General features: G+C 61.5%; 1 protein-coding gene across 1 annotated transcript; it reads left to right on the top strand.

Annotated features, from left to right (window-relative positions):
• Positions 1-5,159: 5,159 nt before the first annotated feature.
• On the top strand, positions 5,160-19,504 carry SLC38A3 (solute carrier family 38 member 3). The gene is made up of 16 exons (XM_027886238.1): positions 5,160-5,329; positions 12,695-12,846; positions 12,982-13,066; positions 13,160-13,275; positions 13,740-13,813; positions 13,894-13,986; positions 14,080-14,161; positions 14,736-14,818; positions 14,968-15,026; positions 15,488-15,661; positions 15,782-15,861; positions 16,443-16,543; positions 16,643-16,767; positions 17,086-17,230; positions 17,699-17,802; positions 17,911-19,504. Exons 2-16 carry the CDS (start codon positions 12,737-12,739, stop codon positions 18,013-18,015), a joined length of 1,536 nt encoding a protein of 511 aa, XP_027742039.1. The 5' UTR covers positions 5,160-5,329; positions 12,695-12,736; the 3' UTR covers positions 18,016-19,504.
• The last annotated feature ends 184 nt before the right edge of the window (positions 19,505-19,688 follow it).

The raw sequence follows: 19,688 nt of genomic DNA, 5'->3' as shown, positions 1-19,688 counted from the left end.
CAAGCACAAGGCTGGGTGATGCCACTTGACGCTCCCCAGCCACCCCCTGATTGGGGTGGACACCGCCACACCCCACCCCTGTGGGATCCCAGGAGCCCTGGTGCTGGGGAATGTGGCAGCCTCAGTCCTGAGCACTAGCACATCCTTTTGTACTTCTCTGGCTGAACGTTTTCCCCTGATGGGCCATGAAAGAGCCTTTATTCTGTCTCCTCCTCATCACTGGATCACACCGGACAGGAGTCTGCACTGGAATGTCTGGCCCTAGGTCTGACAGTCACCTCAGCAAGGGTGGGGGCCCAGAATGGCTCTACTGGTGCCTGTGTGGGGAGTGGGAGCAGACTGACTTTCACTGGGACTGCAGGAACCATATCTGCTCCTTGGTCGGCTCTGGACCAACCATGGCCCCCCAGGGAGAGGCGGGACACGGCTGTGGCCACATCTTCATTTTTGGCCCAGTTATTTATATCGAAACAAGGATGCTACAGTTGTCTGGGCTGAAAGGTGTCCCTGGTCCCCAGTTCCCCAGCCATCTGCCACCTCCTGCCCAGGCCCTGGGCAGCAAGCCCAGCATCCCTGGGGGGACTCCCAGCTGGCTCTGCACTCCTGACAGCTTGCTGGCTTGGAGTTAAACAGGAGAGCCCCCTTCCCAGGGACTGAAGCCCCCTCAACACTGCCTCACATTTCCTTCCACTGGCTCATACTGGAGCCCTGCTCCTGCTCTGCTAAACAGTCTGCACCCACCTTGGCTGTGACTCAGCCCTGGACCTGGTATCACAGGGGATTTGGGGTGTAGGGCAGCTCAGCTCTGCTGTTCTGTGCTGCTGACATAGCCCGTGCCTCCTCATAGGCTCTGGTAGCTGCCTGGCCTCCCTCCCCATCCACAGGAAGCCTGGGTGGTTGCAATGTGGGATGCTGAGCTCCCTGTGGTATGGAGGAGCCTGAGGCTCGGGGAGCTGCTGAAAGGCAGCTCGTAGCCCAGAGAGACTCAGGCCCAATAGATGTGGGAGTGTTTCCCATGCAGAGTGGGGCCACATCACCATCCCGAGAGATAGCTGCCAGAGCATCCCTCCAACAGCTGGTGGTAGACAACACCGTTTTGCCCACCCAAGGGAAGACACTGCTGGTCCCATGCCTGCCTTTCCAGTGGGATGTGGGGAGTAACAGGGCCCAGCAGCTGGGGATGCTGTGTAAATGGTTCAGTACTCAGAGGAGCTGGGCACTGGGGGCCTGCCATTTCAGGAGCATCATTGCTACTTGGGTTTGTTTGGCTTGAAAGGAATTTAAGTTGCATTTAAAGGCATTAAAGTCCTTGCTAAGTCCTTGCTTAATTACCTTAAAGGCATTTAAGCCTTTGCTGCAGGATGGCCAGCCCATAGAATCAAAGCCTCTGACCCTGGTGGGGCTGTGGGTGCTGCCAGCGGGGACAGCAGGGACATGACTGCCCTGCCTGGGTAGCAGAGCTGAGTAGGCTGCTGCCAGCCCCTCTGGTGGGGACTGAAGGGACAGTCTCCCTGTGCCAATAGGAACACTTTATTCCCACCACTTGGGGCTCAGGGCATCCTCCTGTCCTCAAGTGCTTCCGAGTGGTGGTGGTGCTTGATGTCTGGGAGTTGGGGGATCCCGTGTGGGACCAGCATTCCAGAGGGGACTGCAGGAACTGAGAGTTCTGGGACCCCCTCCCAACCTCACACTGGTGCAGGGAGAAGCATTGGGGTTACCCTGGGGCTCGTCCTAGGGCCCTTGCTTCCCAGCTTGTCGCTTGGCAGGGAGGCGATTGAGCACAGAGATAACCCACCCTTCAGGTCTGCTGAGCAGTGCTTTGCTTCTGGCTTCTGTAAAGTTAATTGGTTTCGAGGTTCCAGGAACAAACGAAGGAGAAAAACCCACTCTCCAATGTGCGGGATCATTGAACGCTCTCTGGTGAGTTATAATTGCAAATCATGTTTTGAAATCACATTAACCAATTAGCCCGTGTTGTTGTTGTGCCCTGCCACATGACAGCATGTGCCGCGAGGGAGGCGGCGGTCAAGGGCGAGGGAGGGGGCCACCAGCTGCTCTCTGCCACCTCTAGGTCCAGGTACCTTTCTGCCAGCATTGGGGGGTTCCTGTGGAGGGTGGGCTGGGGGTAGGGAGGGTCTAGCCCTGGGCACGGCTTCGGACAGGTTGCACCGGGAGTCCACCCCGCCCATGCTTCAGGTCGCAGGCATCCCTCTCCTCTTATCACTAGCATTCCTGGTCCCATTTGTGCCTTGCTTGCTTCATGGTTATGGGGTCAGGGTGGCAGCAGGGTCTCAGAGCCCCTGGTGGGTGCTGACATTGTGTCTGTGGGATGGTGAGTGCTGGGGAGCAGAAGCACCCGCTGGCATGTTCCTGGCAAGGGCAAGCTCTGTGAGACTCACTGTTTGAGAGGTCACAGTAGTGGCGGGGGCAACAGTGCTTGGGTTGCAAATCTAACCATTATCTCTGCCATATCTTCCTGTCATCTGGCTCCTGGGAACAGCGGGCAGCAGCAGGCAGCAACAGGCAGCAGGTGCAGGGGCCAGGTGAGGAAGCCGGGCGTGACAAGGAGAGCATGCCCTGGCCATGCACTGCACCCACTGCTTCGTGCCTGGGTCCCAGCTGGCCTTGTCCATGCTGGGATGTTGTTGAGGCTGAGGGGTTTTATGGGCTCACTTTAATCTGTTCAATCTCTGAGTGTGGCTGAAGGATAAAAAATAGGGCAGCTTTTGTCTGGGGGAAATGGTGAGAAGGTAAACCCCCTGGAAGTGGGCCATGGGAGATGGTTCTGGCACAGTGCTCAGCTCCCTGCCACCGGTGAGGCAGGATGCTCTTCAGGCTCCCCTGAAGGCTCCTCACATCCGGGAATCCCACGTCAAACTTTCCAGACAGCTGGAGAAAACCGCATGGTTTTGCAATCCACTGGAGCCAAGGCACAGCCCTGACACCACCAGAGCCATTGGTGAAACTGCCCGGGAATAACCTGCAGCTTGTTCAGGGGGTCAAGAGAAGAGTCTTAGCCCTTCCCCTTGTGTGGCTCCCCTCTGCAAGGCCAGCCTGGCATGAGGCTGGAGCTGCTGCGTGCCAGCTGTAGGGACACTGGGACAGGCTCTGGGAGGCTTAGGGACCTCTTTGCTCCCTTTTCCTCCTCCTCACTGCTTTGATTTTCTGCAAAGCTTCACGTGGGCACGGAGGAGCCCATCTCCCCTGCCCACCTGGAGGAGCGGAAACAATGGAGAGCGGTGTCACATGCCGGACAAGAAAGGGGGTGATAAAAAGGAGATATGGGCTTTATTTGTGCTGAGAAGGGATGGGCATAACCTCCAAGTAACTGTGCACGCCCTCGTCCTCCAGCACGCCCACTCCATGGCAGGTGCTGCACCCGGTGTCATGGGGCCATCCTGTCCCTGTCCCCAGCACCTGTGTTGTGTTTGCTTACAGGGTGGAAGCTCTTGGCCTCCCTTTACAGCACGGGCAAGGTGTGTTGCTGCCTGTCCCGTGATGTCTCTGCAGCAGTGCCACGTGGCTGCTCCTGCCTTTGCCAGGGCAGGGGAAGGGTTAAGCTGGTGGCTTGAGGCCAGCCATGCCCATCCTCTGGGTGCCTCCAGCTCCCCGTCACACTGCCAAACCTGGCTGTCTCCACTCCCCCGGCGTGCCAGCCAGCGCTGGTTCAGCACTTACGCATGCTGCTGTTATTAGAAATTAGTTAATGGATGTATGTATCCAGCCAAGGGAGAGCGGCAGTAACAGGAGCCGTGGGATTGCCGGGAGCGCAAGGGCACAGCTGCCACTGAATATTTAACATCCCTCGATGTCCAGGTGAGAGGGTGCTGCTGCTGCAAGGGGACGTTTTCCGCCCCTCATCCCGATGGCGATGCTCACTGCTGCCTGGCAAAGCCATTTCCATCCCAGGCTGCCCAAGGGTGCGCAAGGATTTATGAAAGATATGCATAACACAAATAAAACCTCCCAGCAGTGAGCAGAGCCATCCTGCCAATGAGCAGTGGCTGGGCAGGGCTCGTGGCCCGGCATAGGAGGTGGGCGGACCCCCAAGCATGAACCTCCAAGATTTTCCTCTGAAGTAAAAGCCAGGCAGGGCAGACGAGCAGGAGGTAGTTTAGGGGTGACAGCCCTTGGAAAGGGGCAAGGAATCTTTAGGGATATGGCTGGTGACTGACCATGAGCTCCTGGCTCTCCTTGAAGTGTACAGGATGCACTTGGGAGAAGAAATTTCTGCTTTATGGTACTTTCATGGGGATAGACCCCAACATTGTGTCTCCATGGAAAAAAAGGTGTTTCAGCTCAAGTGGGGAAGTTTGATGGAGACTGGAGGAGTGAGTCCCACTCACCCTGGGTCATGTTGGGATGATCCCACATGGATTGTTTGCTCCTAGTGTTCTTGAGGTATTGGGGCAGGCACTGTGGGGGCAGCTGGCACCCTGAGCAGGGCATCCAGCTGGGCTGACTTAACGTGGGAGCATCTTGAGCTTTCCAAGCCAGAGGGAGAATCTGACTGGGGAGGTTGCTGCTGGATGACCTTACCCCTGCTGGGTGACCCTGCTTCTGCCTAAAATGGGAGAAAACCCAGTGCCCATGCTTGGCACAGGCTGGAACTACCCTTTCAGGTTAGATTAGAGCAACTGCCCCTGCCCTGTTGCTTGGAGAGCAGCCGCTGGCCTCTGGCAGTAGCCCTGTCTGCTCTGGGTAAGGATGCCCGATGGAGTGACCATGCCTGGAGGGACACCAATACCAAGCGGGGTGGCCATGTGCAGTGGGGTGGGGATGCTTGGTGAGGTACTGATTCCAAGTGGGGCAGTGCTGCCTGGTGGGACACTGATGCTCGGTGGGGGATGATGCCTGTTTGGGGGGGGTATGCCCGGTGCGGGGGGGTGATGTCCAGTGGGACACTGATGCCCAGTGAGGGAGTGATGCCTGGTGAGGGAATGATGCCCGGCGGGACAGTGATGCCCGGTGAGGAGGTGATGCCCGGTGAGAGGGTGATGCCCGGCGGTCGGCCATGTCTCGTGAGGCACCGATGCGCGGTGGGCGGCGATACCCTAGGGGCAGTGGTCCCTCCGGGGCTGGGCGGGGCAGGGGCCGGTCGGCGCGGGGCGGTCGCTCCCCCCGCGGCCAGTCCCTCCCCGGCACTGCCCCTTGACGCTGTCCCGGCGGAGCGGAGATTGGGAGCCTCCGCGCTGGGGGCGGGCCCGGCTCCGGTTTAATCTCCGGCTCCGCCGGGATTACGGTCGCAGGATAGTCTCTAATCCGCGGCACCGGCCACCGGGGGCTGCTCGCCCCAGTCCGCAGCAAAGGCACCGCGGAGAGGGGACAGGTAGGTCCCTCCGGTCTCCTCCGGTGCTCGCACCCCCGGGCTCGCTGCCTTGTCCTCCGGGAAGCGCCGTGGCTGGAGGCTGCCGGGCGCTCGGACCCCTCACCTCCCCGTTTTCTCCTCCGCACGCCATCTAGCCCTTCCTGACCCATCTCTCTTCGCCGGTCCCGCTTTCCCCCTGCAGCCCGGCTGTCTCTCCTCTTCCTCCTCCTCCTCCCGGCGCCGAGCAGCAAGGGGGAGACTCCGGGGCTCGGCAGCCCTGGCAGGCGGCAGCGCCCCGGGGCTGTTTGCTTTACTGTTCTCCTGCCACTTCCCTCCTTAGCGGCTGGCACCTTCCCACGGGTGGGTGACATATCCCGCGAGAGCAGGGGGAGGCAGAGCCCTGCCGTTCCACCTGGGTACCCCAGTGCTCTGACACAGCCTCTGCCCGGGTCGTGGTGCTGGGGGCTTCGGCGTGGCCGTCTGCTCTGCTGATACTCATAGTGACACCAGCCCCAAACTCCCTTTACGTTCCTTTTTTTTTTCTGCTTTAATTTTTAATCGCCCGTGGGAATGACATATGTTTCTGAAGGCTGGAAGCGGCTGCCGCCGGGATCGGGTGTCAGGGTGTTGGGGTGCCGGAGCGGGGGGCACGGGCAGGGAGAGAGATGCCGGCCGTCACGGGCGCTGCTGGGGCCGGCCGGGCTGTGCGTGCGGTGATCCCACAGGCTGTGGTATTTATAGAGCCTCGCTGCCCGGGACAGCGGCGTGGAAAGCCAGGCAGCACATTGCGTTCCTGCCGGCCACGCGTGTCCCATGCCAGCCGGTGTGGTGGCCCGCTCTGCCGGGGCAGCTTCGAACGTCCCACTGGAGAGAAATCTTCCCCAAGGGAAACTGAGGCACAGCAGGTGGCTGCTGAACTTGGGGTCCCCGAGCTGGGCTAGCTCTGTGGTGGCACGGGTGAGACAGGGGACCTGGCAAGTCCCCGACAGGTGGGATGGAGGGGAAGCAGAGCCCCGGCTGGCTGCGGAGGGCATGACTGTGCTGAGCTGCCACAGTGGAGACGGGGAATTTTCCACTGGTGTTTGGATCAGGCCCAAGGTGAGCTGTTAGACCTGCCTGGTCCCTGCTGCTGGCCTCCCTGTGGCTTCATGGGGGTACCCCAGAGAAAGCCCTCTGTGCCCCATGACACTGACCTATCTCCCAAAAACAAGCACTGGTGTGCCCTGGCTCCAGTGGCCAGGGGTACTGGGGGGCAGTGGGACACCCCAGGCCACCCGTGGGTGGCATGGGGGATGCTGGCACTGCGGGGGACCCTGGCTGAGATGCAAAGGGCCCTGCAGCACCCGGCCGTGCTGCAGCTGTAATCACACGCCGGGGCTGCGGCCACGGCAAACAAACAGGCATCGGCAGAGCCTATTTTCCTTGGCACGTGGGGACGGGGGGAAGGAGCGGGATCCCATGGGCTCCTTTGGAAGTACAGCTCTTGAGAAAACAGGGGTGGGTCAGGGACAGGATGGGCCCCCCATGTCCCCAACTCTCTTCACCGCGTGGGTCTCAGCCGCCTTGTGCCTCCCCAGCTGCTGACGCAGATCCAGGGCCGGCTGGGTCCCCCATGCCAGTGGGGCACAGTCAGCCCAGTCCTGGGGTTCCCATGAAGCAGATGCCAGGCTGGCAGGGTGGTCCAATGGTGAGAGTGGCACAGGCAGGGGCAGAGGTGGTGCCATGGGGCTTGGGCAGATCATGGCCCCTGGTCAGGACAGGGAGATGTGCTGGGACACATGGGGCTGTGGTTGAGGCCAGTCCCTCCTGTGACCCCCGTGCTGCCTGCAGTAAATGGCAACTTGGATATTTTGCCATTGACAGCTTGGTGTCATCCTGCCAGGGATTAGTGTGTTTTGGGGGGTGGGAACTCCTGGAAAGCACCTTGCTTTCAGGGCAAAATGCATCTCCAGTGGTGAGATAGAAAACCTGCCGTGTTCTTTTACAGGCATTACCTGCCCATCAGTCCCTGCAGTGCCACTGCCTGTGCCACCATCCTCCATGGGTGACCCTGTGCTCCTGACGGACAGTGTTTTAAGTTTAAAGCAAACCTCACCATATAGCCTAGAACAGCCAGAGATGTTTTGGGCTCAAGCTGGCATCTCACCCAGCCTTTCCTAGAGCCAGGTTGGGTGCCACCAGCCCCGTGCTGTGCCCACCCTGTCCCCGTGCCCATGCTGTCAGATGCCTCTGCCACCTAACCTGGGCTGTCCCAGTACTGGACACTGCAACCCTTGCCTGTCCTCAGCTTCCCCACCACTCTTCCCAGGTTGCCTCGGTAGTTGTGCTTGGATGTGGGAGGACATGGCGGGGTGGTGGTGGCTGAGACCTGTGCCATGGTCCCATCTTGGGGCGTGTGCCTGGCAGGGGATGCCGTGGCTGAGCCACACCACGGCTCTGGTGCTGGAAAACCCACCCCGCGGCCCCACCATGATGTTTGGCTCTACCTCCCCCTTCCCTGAAGTGCTCTTCCCCTCCCTGATGTGTCCCAGACCCCAGCACGTCTGTTGCTTTGGGACAGTGGCCACGGGCCAGCTCAGCTGTCGGCACGTTCTGTCTGCAGGCACGTTCCCAGGCTCAGGCAGAGCTGTCCCCCAGGACATGGGTGACACTTGTGCTCTTTGAGGGAAGACCCTGGATGGGCAGTGCTGTCAGCATGATGGGCCAGAGGTGGCCCAGAACTGCTCATGTAGGTGTTGGTTCTGCCAGAGCCCTGTTATCTGGGAAAGCAGCTTCCAGAGCCACTTGATCCTTCTTGTTGCTACCAATTCTGCCCTGGCTGCAGCACGGAGGGCATTGCCTGAGCCATGGTATGGTATTTGGGGTTGAAAGTCCAGGTAGCCCTGGAGTGAGGTGAGCCCAGGAGCAGTGTCCACTTTGCCCAGCTTGTGCTGGAAGCATGAGTGGGGCAGGCTGGCATGGCTGGCTGGTGGGGCTGTTTCTCCTGAGGTGCTCTGGTGGAGCTATATCAGGAGGGTCTCCAGTAGATCTCTCTGGGGTGGGACTACAGTGGAGCAACCCAGAGGGGCTCTCCAGCCATGCACTGCGCAGGTTTGTCCCTCCCTACAGCTGCTGGGATCCCCATGCCCATGGGAGTATCCCCCAGAGCCCTTGCCCCAAAGGTGAGGTGCCTGGCTATCCCCTGAACAGCTGGATTTGCCCCTTTGGGTGGCTGCTTCCCCTGGGAGAGGTGGGACCACGAGACTGCCTTTGCTTGTCTGGGAGATGGAGGAGGGGAATGCCACAGGTTAAAAACAGGTTTGGGGTGCTAATTTTAGGAGGGCAGGTTGTGGGGAAATCCACAGCTGTGTGTGTGTGCTTCAGGGGAAGGGCAGACCTTGTTGCCAAGGCTGCCCCCAGAGGGTTGTCTGTGGAGGGGCAAGGGGATGGGGGGGGTCTCTGCTGTGTGCCCTGCTGGGGTCAACTTTCCTGGAGAGGTGTTGCCCAGGGACCCCCAAGGTTTGGACTGTTGCCCCAGATCTGCCCATGTGCCCACACATCCCTGTGCCCGCAGCAGTGCTGGAGGCTGAGCAGGGACCCCAGGCTGAGGGTCACCCTATGCCCAGTGGTGGTGCTTGGGGTAACTCTGGGCCTGGGGCTGGTGGCAGTGGGGGGACACAAGTGGCATCCCTGCCACTTGCCCACGCTGCCTGTCTCTCTGGGCACGTTCTGTCACCAGCACAGCCCCAGGGAACATGAGACCTGTGTGCCCAGCTCTGCTGAAACCCGAACGGCCACCTGGGCAGGCGGGCACGGACGGGGGGGCTGCTGTGCCCCTGGCACACACCGGCGGCAGTGGGATACCTGGCTGCCATCACGCAGGCCGGCAGCTGCGGCAGGCTTGGCGCTAAAGCCGGATTACCACCCGGAATAGTCCCACGGCCCCAGATGGGCCGGATTAGTGAGGATTCATCTACAGAGGGAGAGGAGATGGGGAGGGGTGTCTCTGCCCCGTGGGGGTCCCTGGCCTGGGGCAGTGCTCACCTGTTGCTACCTTTATTCCTCATGCTTGGGAGCAGTGGGTGCACCCAGGTGGGTGATGTGGGCTGTGGGGATGCAGTGGGTCGTGGCCCCCCAGGCTGGTGTTGCCTGGCACAGGCTGGCAGGCACTGGCTTCTGTTCCCCTTGTGTGCCATGTTCCCACTGGCACAGCGTGCACTGGTAGGGATTCTGCTGTGATGAGGCTTGACCGGGGGAACCAGCATAGTGCAAGAGTCAGGCTTTCCCAGGGTGGTCCCTGTCCTCCTGGACACATTGCCAGATACAATGGAGCGCCATCTGATACTGTCTGCTGGCATTGCCGACAGAGATCCCCAGTCCCAGCCCCCTGCTCCTGCCTGTGACTTGCTCCCAGATGGGATTTCCCACCTTTTAAATAAGTCTTTGTGGCAGAGGGATGCAGCCCCTTCCAGGACCAGAACCCTCACCATGGTGCCCTGGTCCCTGAGAAAAGCTGACAGGGGGTTGGGGTGAGTCTAGGACTGCCTGCCTGCCAGGTCAGGCCAGGGATCTGGGAACCCTGCCGCCCTAAACACATGTGCCTATCCCAGCGGGGGCGGGCAGGCATCTGTGCTGGCCGGGATGCGGCGTGTGAGACCAAACGTATCCTCCCCTGGTGTGCAGACGTGGCCGGCGGGAGGGTATGTGCTGCCACATGTATCCAGCTCCGTGTTCCATCTGCGGGGGCTGTGGGACGGCACCAGGGCATGGCTCGGGCTGCCCGGCCACGATGTAGTGTTGGTGGGATGGATGGTGTCCCTGGTGTCATCAAGCAGTGGGACAGCAGGAGCAGCCTGGGAGAGGTGGGAGGTTTGCCTGCAGTGGGGCTGTCCCTGTCGTTATCACCCAGAGCAGGCAGCCGGTGGAGAGGCGCATGCTGGGAGATCGATGCAGCTTGCTCAGCACCCCCAGGAACATGGCCCTGCAGGGTGCTGCAGCGGGGGAGGGGGGGGTTCTCTGCCCGTGCGTGTGGCCAGGCCCACAGCATCAGGCTGGGCGAGCGGGTTCTGGGGCTGCTGGTCAGGAGGGGGATGACGCCAGGCAGCACATGGGCTGCCCAATGCGGCAGAGAAGTCTCTGCACCCAAAGGCAGCATCCCGTCTGCGTGGTGGCACCCTGAGGGAACTGATCCCTGGGGAGATTCTCTATGTCTAGATCAGAGGGTCCCCAGCTGAGGTGGGCACACAGTGAGAAAGGTGAAACCACCATCCCCAGCCCAGAGAGACCCATGCCACCCCCTCAGGGCCACCAGCCACTCTGTATTTGTTGTTCTGCCCAGCCTTATCACAAGGCAAACAGCGGCAGGCAGGGCACGCGCTGCCCGATCGAAGCGTCTTCCGCTCCCTCCCCTTTCATCTCCCCCCCTGCCCTGGCCACTGCCACCAGGAGACCCTGGCCGAGGGGCAAAGGCCAGGGCCGGCTGGGGAGGTGGTAGCAAGTGGTGTCGTGGCTGTGCCAGGGCTGTGCCAGGGCTGTCTGGCGGGAGGAAGCGTCTGGGTGGCAGCATGAAGCCTGGTGCATGCTGAATGAGCCCGGCCCTGCCGCTTGCTATTCTGAGAGACGCTTGGGGGAAGAAGTTGGTATTTCCTGAGCTGCCCATAGAGGTGTAATTATAACCTGGGAGAAGAAAGGGTCTGCAGAGGAGAGTGCCCAGCCTTCCTGGCGCCCGCGGGGGAGCGGGCAGGGGAGCGGGCAGCTCCTGCCTGCCACCGGTGGGATGTGGTGAGCCCTGACCGCAGGCAATACAGTGGCACTGGGGGGCTTGGAGAGGTGATGGAGCATCAGGGATCTGGTGGTCCCCCTTGATCCCCTAGCAGGAGTGGTGGTTTTGGTGTTGCCTGCCTGTGGCAGTGGGAAGGCGCAGAGTTAACGGTGGCGTTTGGACGTGCTGGCAGCCTTGTTTGTGCCTGGATCCATCCCAAGCGGAGGCCTAGTGGAGGGGATAAATCATCATCCAGAGCCCGCCCTGCGCTTCCCTCTCGTCCCCCGCATGTCTGAGCCTTCCCATGCTGGTCCCTGCTGGTCTGTGCTCTGCCTCAGTTTCCCCACCTGGCTCGGTGCTGCAGGCGGGGTGGCCCAGACATGTGCCCCCATCTTGGGCCAATCTTATAGGCTCAGCCCACCTGACAGTGCCAGGAGCCGTTGTGTGGCCTGGGATGACCCTGCCAGGTCGCCTTTGTGGCCTGGATGGGCAGGGACATACAGGGTAGCAGCTCAGGAGACCGGAGGTACTAGCACCCACACCCTGCCGTGTCATCCTTCCCTTGCGTGCCAGGAGGATTGCTGTACCTTACTGTGCTGTGGGAAGGTTCCCCTGGTCTCTAGGGACACCAATCCCCTGCGAACATAAAAATGAGCTTGTCCCCTGCTCACCCCACGGGGACCCCAGGCACCGGGGGGACATTACAGCAGCATCCTCCCGGGGTTGGGGACCAGACTGCATCCCGGCCAACCCTCACTTCCAGCTGGGTGGCATCATCTCTTGGCCGGATGTAGCCCCAGCAAGGAGTCCTCTGGCCAGCCGGACAGGACCCCAGCCCCCCGGGGCGGCGGGGGGTGGCGGGACCCTGCCCCGGCTGCCAGCCTGCCCCAGAAAGCCACCCTGTGCCGTTTCCCAGCGGGGCGGGGAGGGCCGGGACTTGCACAGAGGCGGCTTTGTGCGGCGTGCCAAGGCGTCCCGCGCTCGGCAGCTCGGCCGCCTTCCCCTGCCAAGGAGCTGTCTCCCGGCCCCGCGCTCTTTCCTGCTCCGTTTGTCCAGCCCTGACGTGCCCCCAAGCCCCCCGCCTTGGCACCCCGGCAGCGGCGGGACGCGGGTGAGCCCTTCGCGCCGGGCAGCACCACAGGCTTTACATAACGGTGGTGGCTGGGGGGTCCCCGAGCTCCCCACCCCGTCCTCAGCCACTCTCTCAAACGGCCCTGCTCGCCTGTCGGCGCCCGTCTCCAGGAGGGGAAACTGAGGCACGGAGCCGGGAGCTGCGGGCAGGGCAGCAGAGGTGGGCAGGCGGCGGGTTGGGGGATCTGGGGCTGGGCAGCACTGTGATGCGGCAAGGGAGTGGGGTGGGCTGTGGGACGGCTGACCAGGCGAGGGGACTGTCCGGCCTTGGGACACCAGTGCAGCTGCTTGGGCTGGGGCAGTATGTGCTGAGCGGGCAGAAGGGAGAAGCCCAGACATGGTGATGCCTGGCTGGGTGACCCTGTCATCCCCACATACCTGCCCCTGCAGTGCCACCAGCACGGGTGCTGAGCCCAATTCCAGCGTCACTTGTGGATGTAGGACTTGTGAGACCTTAGGCCAGCCTCTCTAGTGCTCCTGCCCACAGCTGGACCTCTGTTGCTCCCCTCCTGCAGAGCCTGAGGAGAGCCCATAGCAAGCCCAGCTGTCTCCTGACCATGGATACCACGGACGTGCCCCTCCAGGCCGAGATGGTGGAGCTGGTGCCCAATGGGAAACACGCGGCCACACTCACCACCTCCGCTGTCCCCTCGCTGGCGGGTGACAGGTAGGGACTGCAGGGCAAGTGGGAGTGCCAGGGATTCAGAGGGGTTTTCCCAGCTGCTCCATGCCCTTGCAGTACCAGCCAGTCCTGATGGCCCCTGGCTTTGTTTTGGCTTCACCCCTCTCCCTCCATGGCCAGATTTGAGGAGAACCAGACTGGTGTGGCAGAGATGGAGGAGTTCTTGCCCCACGGTGCCGAGAAGAAGCAGACACACTTCACTGACGTGAGTATCGGTGCGGGCACGATGGTGGGGATGGGATGGGGCTAGTTCCCAGTGTGACTGGTGCATCCCCTCCCCATTGTGTCCTGTGAACAGTTCGAAGGGAAGACGTCTTTTGGGATGTCTGTCTTCAACCTGAGCAATGCCATTATGGGCAGTGGCATCCTGGGGCTGGCCTATGCCATGGCCAACACCGGCATCATCCTCTTCCTGTGAGTGCCACGGGGGCCTGGGGCGGTCTGGGTGTGGGGGGCTCCTCTGAGGGGATCGGTGGGTGCAGGAAAGAAAGAAGTCCCTGACTTGGTGTGATGCAGGGACCAGTGTCCTGCTGGCTGAGCAATGCCTATTGCTGGCAGGAGCCTACCTGCTCTGCCAGGTGCAGTGCACCACTGGGGACGTGGAGGAGGAGGGTGAAGGTTTGCCTTCTTACTACAAGTTCAGATTTCCACAAGTGACTCAAAGGATGTGAGTGACAGCTCCGTTGGGCATGCAGACGTGGATCACAGGGTCCCTGCACCCTACAGCCTGTCTGCCCTGTGAACACCCGTCCAGTGAGGGGCTGGTGTCCTGCCAGGACAGCTGCCCACAGGCAGAGCCTGTCTGTGCAGGGTTTGCTCCACAGCTGTGTCTGAGCCCTGTGCTGTGACCCACTGGTGACTGTGCTGTCCTCCTGCAGCTTCCTTCTAACAGCGGTGGCCCTTCTCTCCAGCTACTCCATCCACCTGCTGCTCAAGTCCTCGGGCATTGTAGGTGAGTGCCAGGTCCTTGGTAGGGCTGTGCCAGAGGGTCCCATCCTGACCCTCACCTCACCACTGCTCCCCATCCCACAGGCATCCGCGCCTACGAGCAGCTGGGCTACCGAGCCTTCGGCACGCCGGGGAAGCTGGCAGCAGCCATTGCCATCACACTGCAGAACATTGGAGGTGAGGATGGGGCTGGGGGGGACCTGTCGAGGCTGGGAATGAGAGATTAGGCCAGAGCACACCAGAACAGCACGACCTTGCTCTGCCCTGCAGCCATGTCCAGCTACCTGTACATCGTCAAATCTGAAGTGCCTCTGGTCATCCAGACCTTTCTCAACCTGGAGGAGAAGACCACGTGAGTGCCTTCTGCCCACGCTGCCTGCATGTCTTCCCCGGACAGGCGCCGGCGCTCCGGCTCCAGCTGTGCAGCCCATGGCAGGGATTTACTATCATTAAGCCACTACTATTTTTGATAACTGTCAGTGCTGAATAAGCCCCTGGGTGAGATTAAACTGAGCTGAACTTCCAATCCCTGCTCCTCACATCCCCTTGGGATCAGGCTTTCCTCCTTGAACAGAACCTGGGGCTGCAGGGTGGGGGACGGGAGCTCTGGTTGGGAATAGGTTCCCCTACCCCATGCCCCACATCCCCACCAGCAGCTCTAGTCCTTGAGGGTATACCACTGTGGGGGTAGGCAGGACCCAGCTGAAGGGCCCTCAGGGGTGCTGCCCTCAGGGGTCCTCAAGGATGCCATCTCAGGGGTCCCCAGGGATGTTAGCACAGCAGGGATCCCAGCCTCAGGGGACACCAGTAGCCCTGGGGTTTTCCAGCTTCAGGGACCCTAAGAATGGCAGACAGCTGCTGCGCCTTCCCCCTCTGCCTCCCTTGCCCCAGCAGAATGGGGTGGTGAGCAGGCCCTCTGCTTCCAGGGACTGGTACTTGAATGGGAACTACCTGGTGATCCTGGTTTCTGTCACCATTATCCTGCCCCTGGCCCTCATGAAGCAGCTGGGTAAGTCAGAGGGATGCCACCCCATGGTCTGGCACCCTGGGTCCCCCCCTGGGTTACAGTGCCAGCCTGGAGCTGCTGGGCATGGAGGGGGCACCTAGGCAGTGCGAGGGTCTTGCCTGCACCCACCGGCCACTCTCCTTCCTCCTTAGGCTACCTTGGCTACGCCAGTGGCTTCTCCCTCAGCTGTATGGTCTTCTTCCTCATCTCGGTGAGCACCTGCTGGCACGTGCTGGTGCCTTGGGGTGCCAAGCATCCCTCCTGCCGGGAGGCGCGGCTGGGCTGGTTGCTGTGGGGACAGCGGAGACAGCAGGGACAGCGGGCGCTCGGGGCTGCGGAGACGCTGTGGCGGTGCTGTCAAGCTGCTGGGTTATTTTCGGCTGAAGGAACCGAGTGTCATGGAAAGGGAGAGGGAGAGGGTGCCGGGGGGGCAATCACACATGTGGCCCCTCCACGTGCCACTGCCCTGCTCTGCCCCGCTGCCCACCCTCGCAGGGGCAGGCGGGAGGGAACCAGCATTGCCGTGGGGCAGCGCCGCCAAAGGGTGCCCCATAGAGGGGTCCCAGCAGGGGCACTGGCACCCTCCTGCTGGGCATTGTGCTGGCTTGGGTAGTGGGTGCTAGGAGTTGGTGGCATGAAGAGCTGACTATTCCCATGTGCCCCCTACCCCAGGTCATCTACAAGAAGTTCCAGATCCCCTGCCCACTTCCTGAGCAGGAGGGGAACCTTACGGGCATCCTCAACGTCACCTCTGTCAGCACTAGTGACTACCAGAATGGCTACACTGTCCTCCAGGCCCCCGAGCAGGACACCTGCAGCCCTAGCTTCTTCACCCTGAACTCCCAGGTAAGGTCCCCTGAGGCTCTGGGTCAACCCCCCCCCCGTGCACTCCGTGAAGACAGGTGCTCCTGCTGCTGGCACTTGGCCCCCAGCAGTCAGTCAGTCAGTCGCCTTCCTCTTGCACAGACAGCGTACACCATCCCCATCATGGCCTTCGCCTTCGTCTGCCACCCTGAGGTCCTGCCCATCTACACTGAGCTGAAGGAGTGAGTCCTGGGTGGGGGCACCCACGGGGAGGGGTGGGCTTCGTCCGGCGCCCACCCAAAGGCAGTGCCGTCCGTGTGTGGGACCTGCGTCGGGGCATCGTGGGGAGGTGGGTGATATGACCGTGGGTGGGTGGGTGGGGGTGGTGGGTGACAGGACCTGGGATGGTGGGTGATATCACCACTGGGAGGTGGGTGATGTGGGTCAGGATGGGCAGTGGGTGACACGACCCCCGAGATGTGGGTGCCATGCCCCAGGTTGGGTGGTATGACCCCTGAGGGGTGGGTGTTATGTCCCAGGATAAGTGAGTGGGTGGTGAGTGGTATCACACCTGGGAGGTGGGTGATGAGACATGGAGTGGATGGTGGGTGATATGACCCCTTTGAGGTCGGTGTAGGTGGGTAGGTGTTTGATTGGTGGTGGGTGATCCAACAAGCCACAGAACCCAAGAAGAGGGGGTGCAGCCCTTCTCCGCACAGCCCTCACACACCCCAAGGTGGTCTGGCAACACCGCTCCTTGTTGGGTGGGTGCTCGGTGTCAGCGGGTGCCATGGGGCTGTGCTGAGCCCACCGTCTCCCACAGCCCCTCCAAGAAGAAGATGCAGTGCATCTCCAACATCTCCATCATGGTCATGTACCTCATGTACTTCTTGGCTGCCCTCTTCGGCTACCTCACGTTTTACGGTGAGCCCGTGGGGAGGGGGCTGGGTGCCCTGCTGGCACAGGGTGCCAGGGGGGTGGTGGTGCTGGGGCTCACCCAGCGCTCCCCACTGGTGTCCGCAGGCCATGTGGAGTCGGAGCTGCTGCACACGTACATCAAAGTGGACCCCTTTGACGTGCTTATCCTGTGTGTGCGGGTGGCTGTGCTGACAGCTGTCACCCTCACCGTCCCCATCGTCCTCTTCCCGGTGAGTGGCCTTGAAGGAATGCCAGGTGGCTTCAACACCAGGCTTTGAGAGGGGAAACTGAGGCAGCGATGAAGACAGGAATTTGGGAACAGACATGCTGAGTGCCGGGAACAGGCTGGGGCAGAGAGAGGGGTGATGGGGACCAGCAGGGCCATGAGGACTGGACTGGATGGGAAGAGGTGACAGGGACCAGTGGGGCATCAGGGTCAGGGCTTGGTCAGGGGAAGGGGTGATGGTGACCAGCAGGATTGCAATGACAGGGGATAGGATGGACCTTGGCTCCAAGGATGGAGTGTGACACCCTGTTCCTGTTCCCAGGTGCGCCGGGCCATCCAGCAGATGCTGTTCCAAGGAAAAGACTTCAGCTGGGTCCGCCACATAACCATTGCAGTGGTCCTGCTGACTTTCATCAACCTGCTGGTCATCTTTGCCCCCTCCATTCTTGGCATCTTCGGCTTGATTGGTAGGTGGCACTGCCCTGCTCCTGTCCCCCCTTGGGCATGGGGTATTGCTGCAGCACACCAGCCCCTGTCCTGCCTGGCACTTGGCTTTGACTGAGCCCCCCTGTGCCTCAGTTTCCCCTTCTCACAATGCCAGGACCATCTGGTGTACAGGGCATCCCATTCCCATCCTGGAAGGCTGGTTCCTGCAGTGCAGTGGCAGCACTTGCTCTTCCCCTGCATGTTTCTCTTGATCCCCCCAGCCAGGCCCCCCCCTCTCGGCCCTCAGCTCCCTGCCAAGGCCCTGGCTGTGGGAGGGGGGTGGGGACAGTGCCAGCACACAGAGTCCCTGGGTTCCTGGAAGGCTTTGCCAGGGCTGGGAGGGGGGTGAAGGGGGGACGGGGGGGACAAGACCTGGCCTGGCAGTAGGGCTGGCAGGGCTGAGCCACGGCATGGGAGGCCCCTGCCCACTCTCTCCCTGTCTGCTCCAGGTGCCACCTCTGCTCCCTGCCTCATCTTCATCTTCCCTGCCATCTTCTACATCCGCATCATGCCCAAGGACAAGGAGCCGCTGCGCTCCACCCCCAAAATATTGGTAAGCAGGGGCAGGGGGTACAAGGATGGGGACGGGGATGGGGGTTCTGAGGCTGGCTGGGAACTCCATCGCCCTGGCTGTCCCTGAGCCCCTTCCTTGTCCCCACAGGCTGCCTGCTTCGCCCTCCTCGGGGTGGTCTTCATGATCATGAGCTTGAGCTTCATCATCATCGACTGGGCCACGGGTGGGGGCAAGAGCGGTGGCAGCCACTAGCCAGCACTGGGTGCCCACGCCAACCCCCCCCACCAGTGCCCCAGGGAGAGCCGGCCCCGGGCTCAGTCCCCATGCTGCAGCCCCACTGGGATTCCCTGGGGACTTCTGCCCATCACCTGTGGTGGTGCTGAGTGGGCATGAGCCATGGCAGGCATGGGGACTCCTCGACCTGTGCCCGGGATGGGGCAGTGAGCCCGGGGCAGGTCCTGTGCCCCTCAGCCACTCCAGCGGGTACCCTCCCTGCTCTGCGCCTCAGTTTCCCCATCTGTAAAATGGGGAGAATAATACTGCCCTACCTCACCCGGAGCTGGCTGTCAGGTGGAGCTTGTCTCTGCACCCCCAGAGCCGCCAGCAGCAGGCACTACCAGGGGTGTGGGGCACTGCCCGCCGTGGGGACCGAGGACTGAGGGCACTTTCCTGACCCCCCCAGACAGCATCAAGAGCCCTGATGAACAGTGTCCCTGGTGGCTGGAATCTATCAGGGCAGTCATATCTGTGACAGCATCTGTGCCCAAGCCACCCACCCTCTCCCCCTGCAGTCTCCCAGTCCCCGGAAAGATGCCACCCTACTGCCCTGGCATCAAGGGAGTACCCCAGTCATGGGCAAGGGTGGTCCTGCTGCTGTGACTGGTGGTACCCAGCCCGCTGCTCTTGAGCCTGCTGGGCTCCCGGTGCCTGCGGATGGGACCCTGCTGACCCCTAGGCCATGTTTGGGGACCAGCTGTATTGCTCTGGGGAGGTGACATGCACGCCAGGGGCTTAGTGCCCACTGGCATCCTACCCATGCTGCAGCTTGGCTGCTGGGGGCCTGGCACACCCGAGGGGCACAGGGGGCTGTGGGGTGGTCTGGGGACAGTCCTCACTGGGGGCCAGCTCAGGGCTACAGAGGCATCCCCTGCCTGAGTGCCCAGATGCCAGGGTGATGGGCACCCCAGCAACCCAAGTTGTCCCTGCTCGCCTTGCACCCTGGGCTAGCACCCAGGCCCCCACAGCCCTCACCCATCCATCCATCCATCCATCCATGCTGCTGGGACACCCCAAACCATGCCAAAACCTGGAGAGTGGCTCTCACACCCCCGGCCTCCCTTCCCAGCACGGAGGGCAGCCCGGCAGGGTGGGCAGCACAGGGTCAGGGGGATATCTGTCCTGCAGCAAAGTACATAAGAGAAGTATTTTTTTATTGGGTGGTGGAGGCTGGGATGCTTTTTATAAATACTGTACATAAGAGTAGATCTTTTTTAATGTGTTGTGTTGCTCTGGGTAGCTCTGCATAATGTACATATCATATGGGGAGGGAAGGGGAGGGGGGCACCCTCCCCTTGTAGTGGACCCTCGCCATCTGCCTGGGAACTACTGGCTGCGGAGTGGCCCCGGTGTCCCTGTCCCCAGCCCAGCTGCCCAGTGGCCACCCCTGACACGTGTAAATTATTGGTAGGGGTGGTGCCGGTGGCGGTGGGAGGCTGGTGGTGAGAATAAAGATGTGAATGTGCCCAGGTCTCAGGCGTCACTGGGACAGGCGAGGAGCTGGCACGCAGGCTGGCACCCAGCACACAGCGTCCTGAGGTGGCACAGACAGAGGGACACGCATGCACGGATGTGTGTGAGGACAGCAGGAACGTGCGGACACGGATGTGCAGGGTTAGTGCATGTGCATGCACGGCAGGGCAGAGAGC

Source organism: Empidonax traillii, unplaced genomic scaffold (genome assembly GCF_003031625.1).
Source record: "Empidonax traillii isolate 1590-97213 ecotype Southwest subspecies unplaced genomic scaffold, ASM303162v1 scaffold182:size1009393, whole genome shotgun sequence".
Classification (NCBI taxonomy): Eukaryota; Metazoa; Chordata; class Aves; order Passeriformes; family Tyrannidae; genus Empidonax; species Empidonax traillii.
The sequence above is the reverse complement of the archived record's forward strand: the minus strand, read 5'-3'. Positions and strand labels throughout refer to the sequence as shown.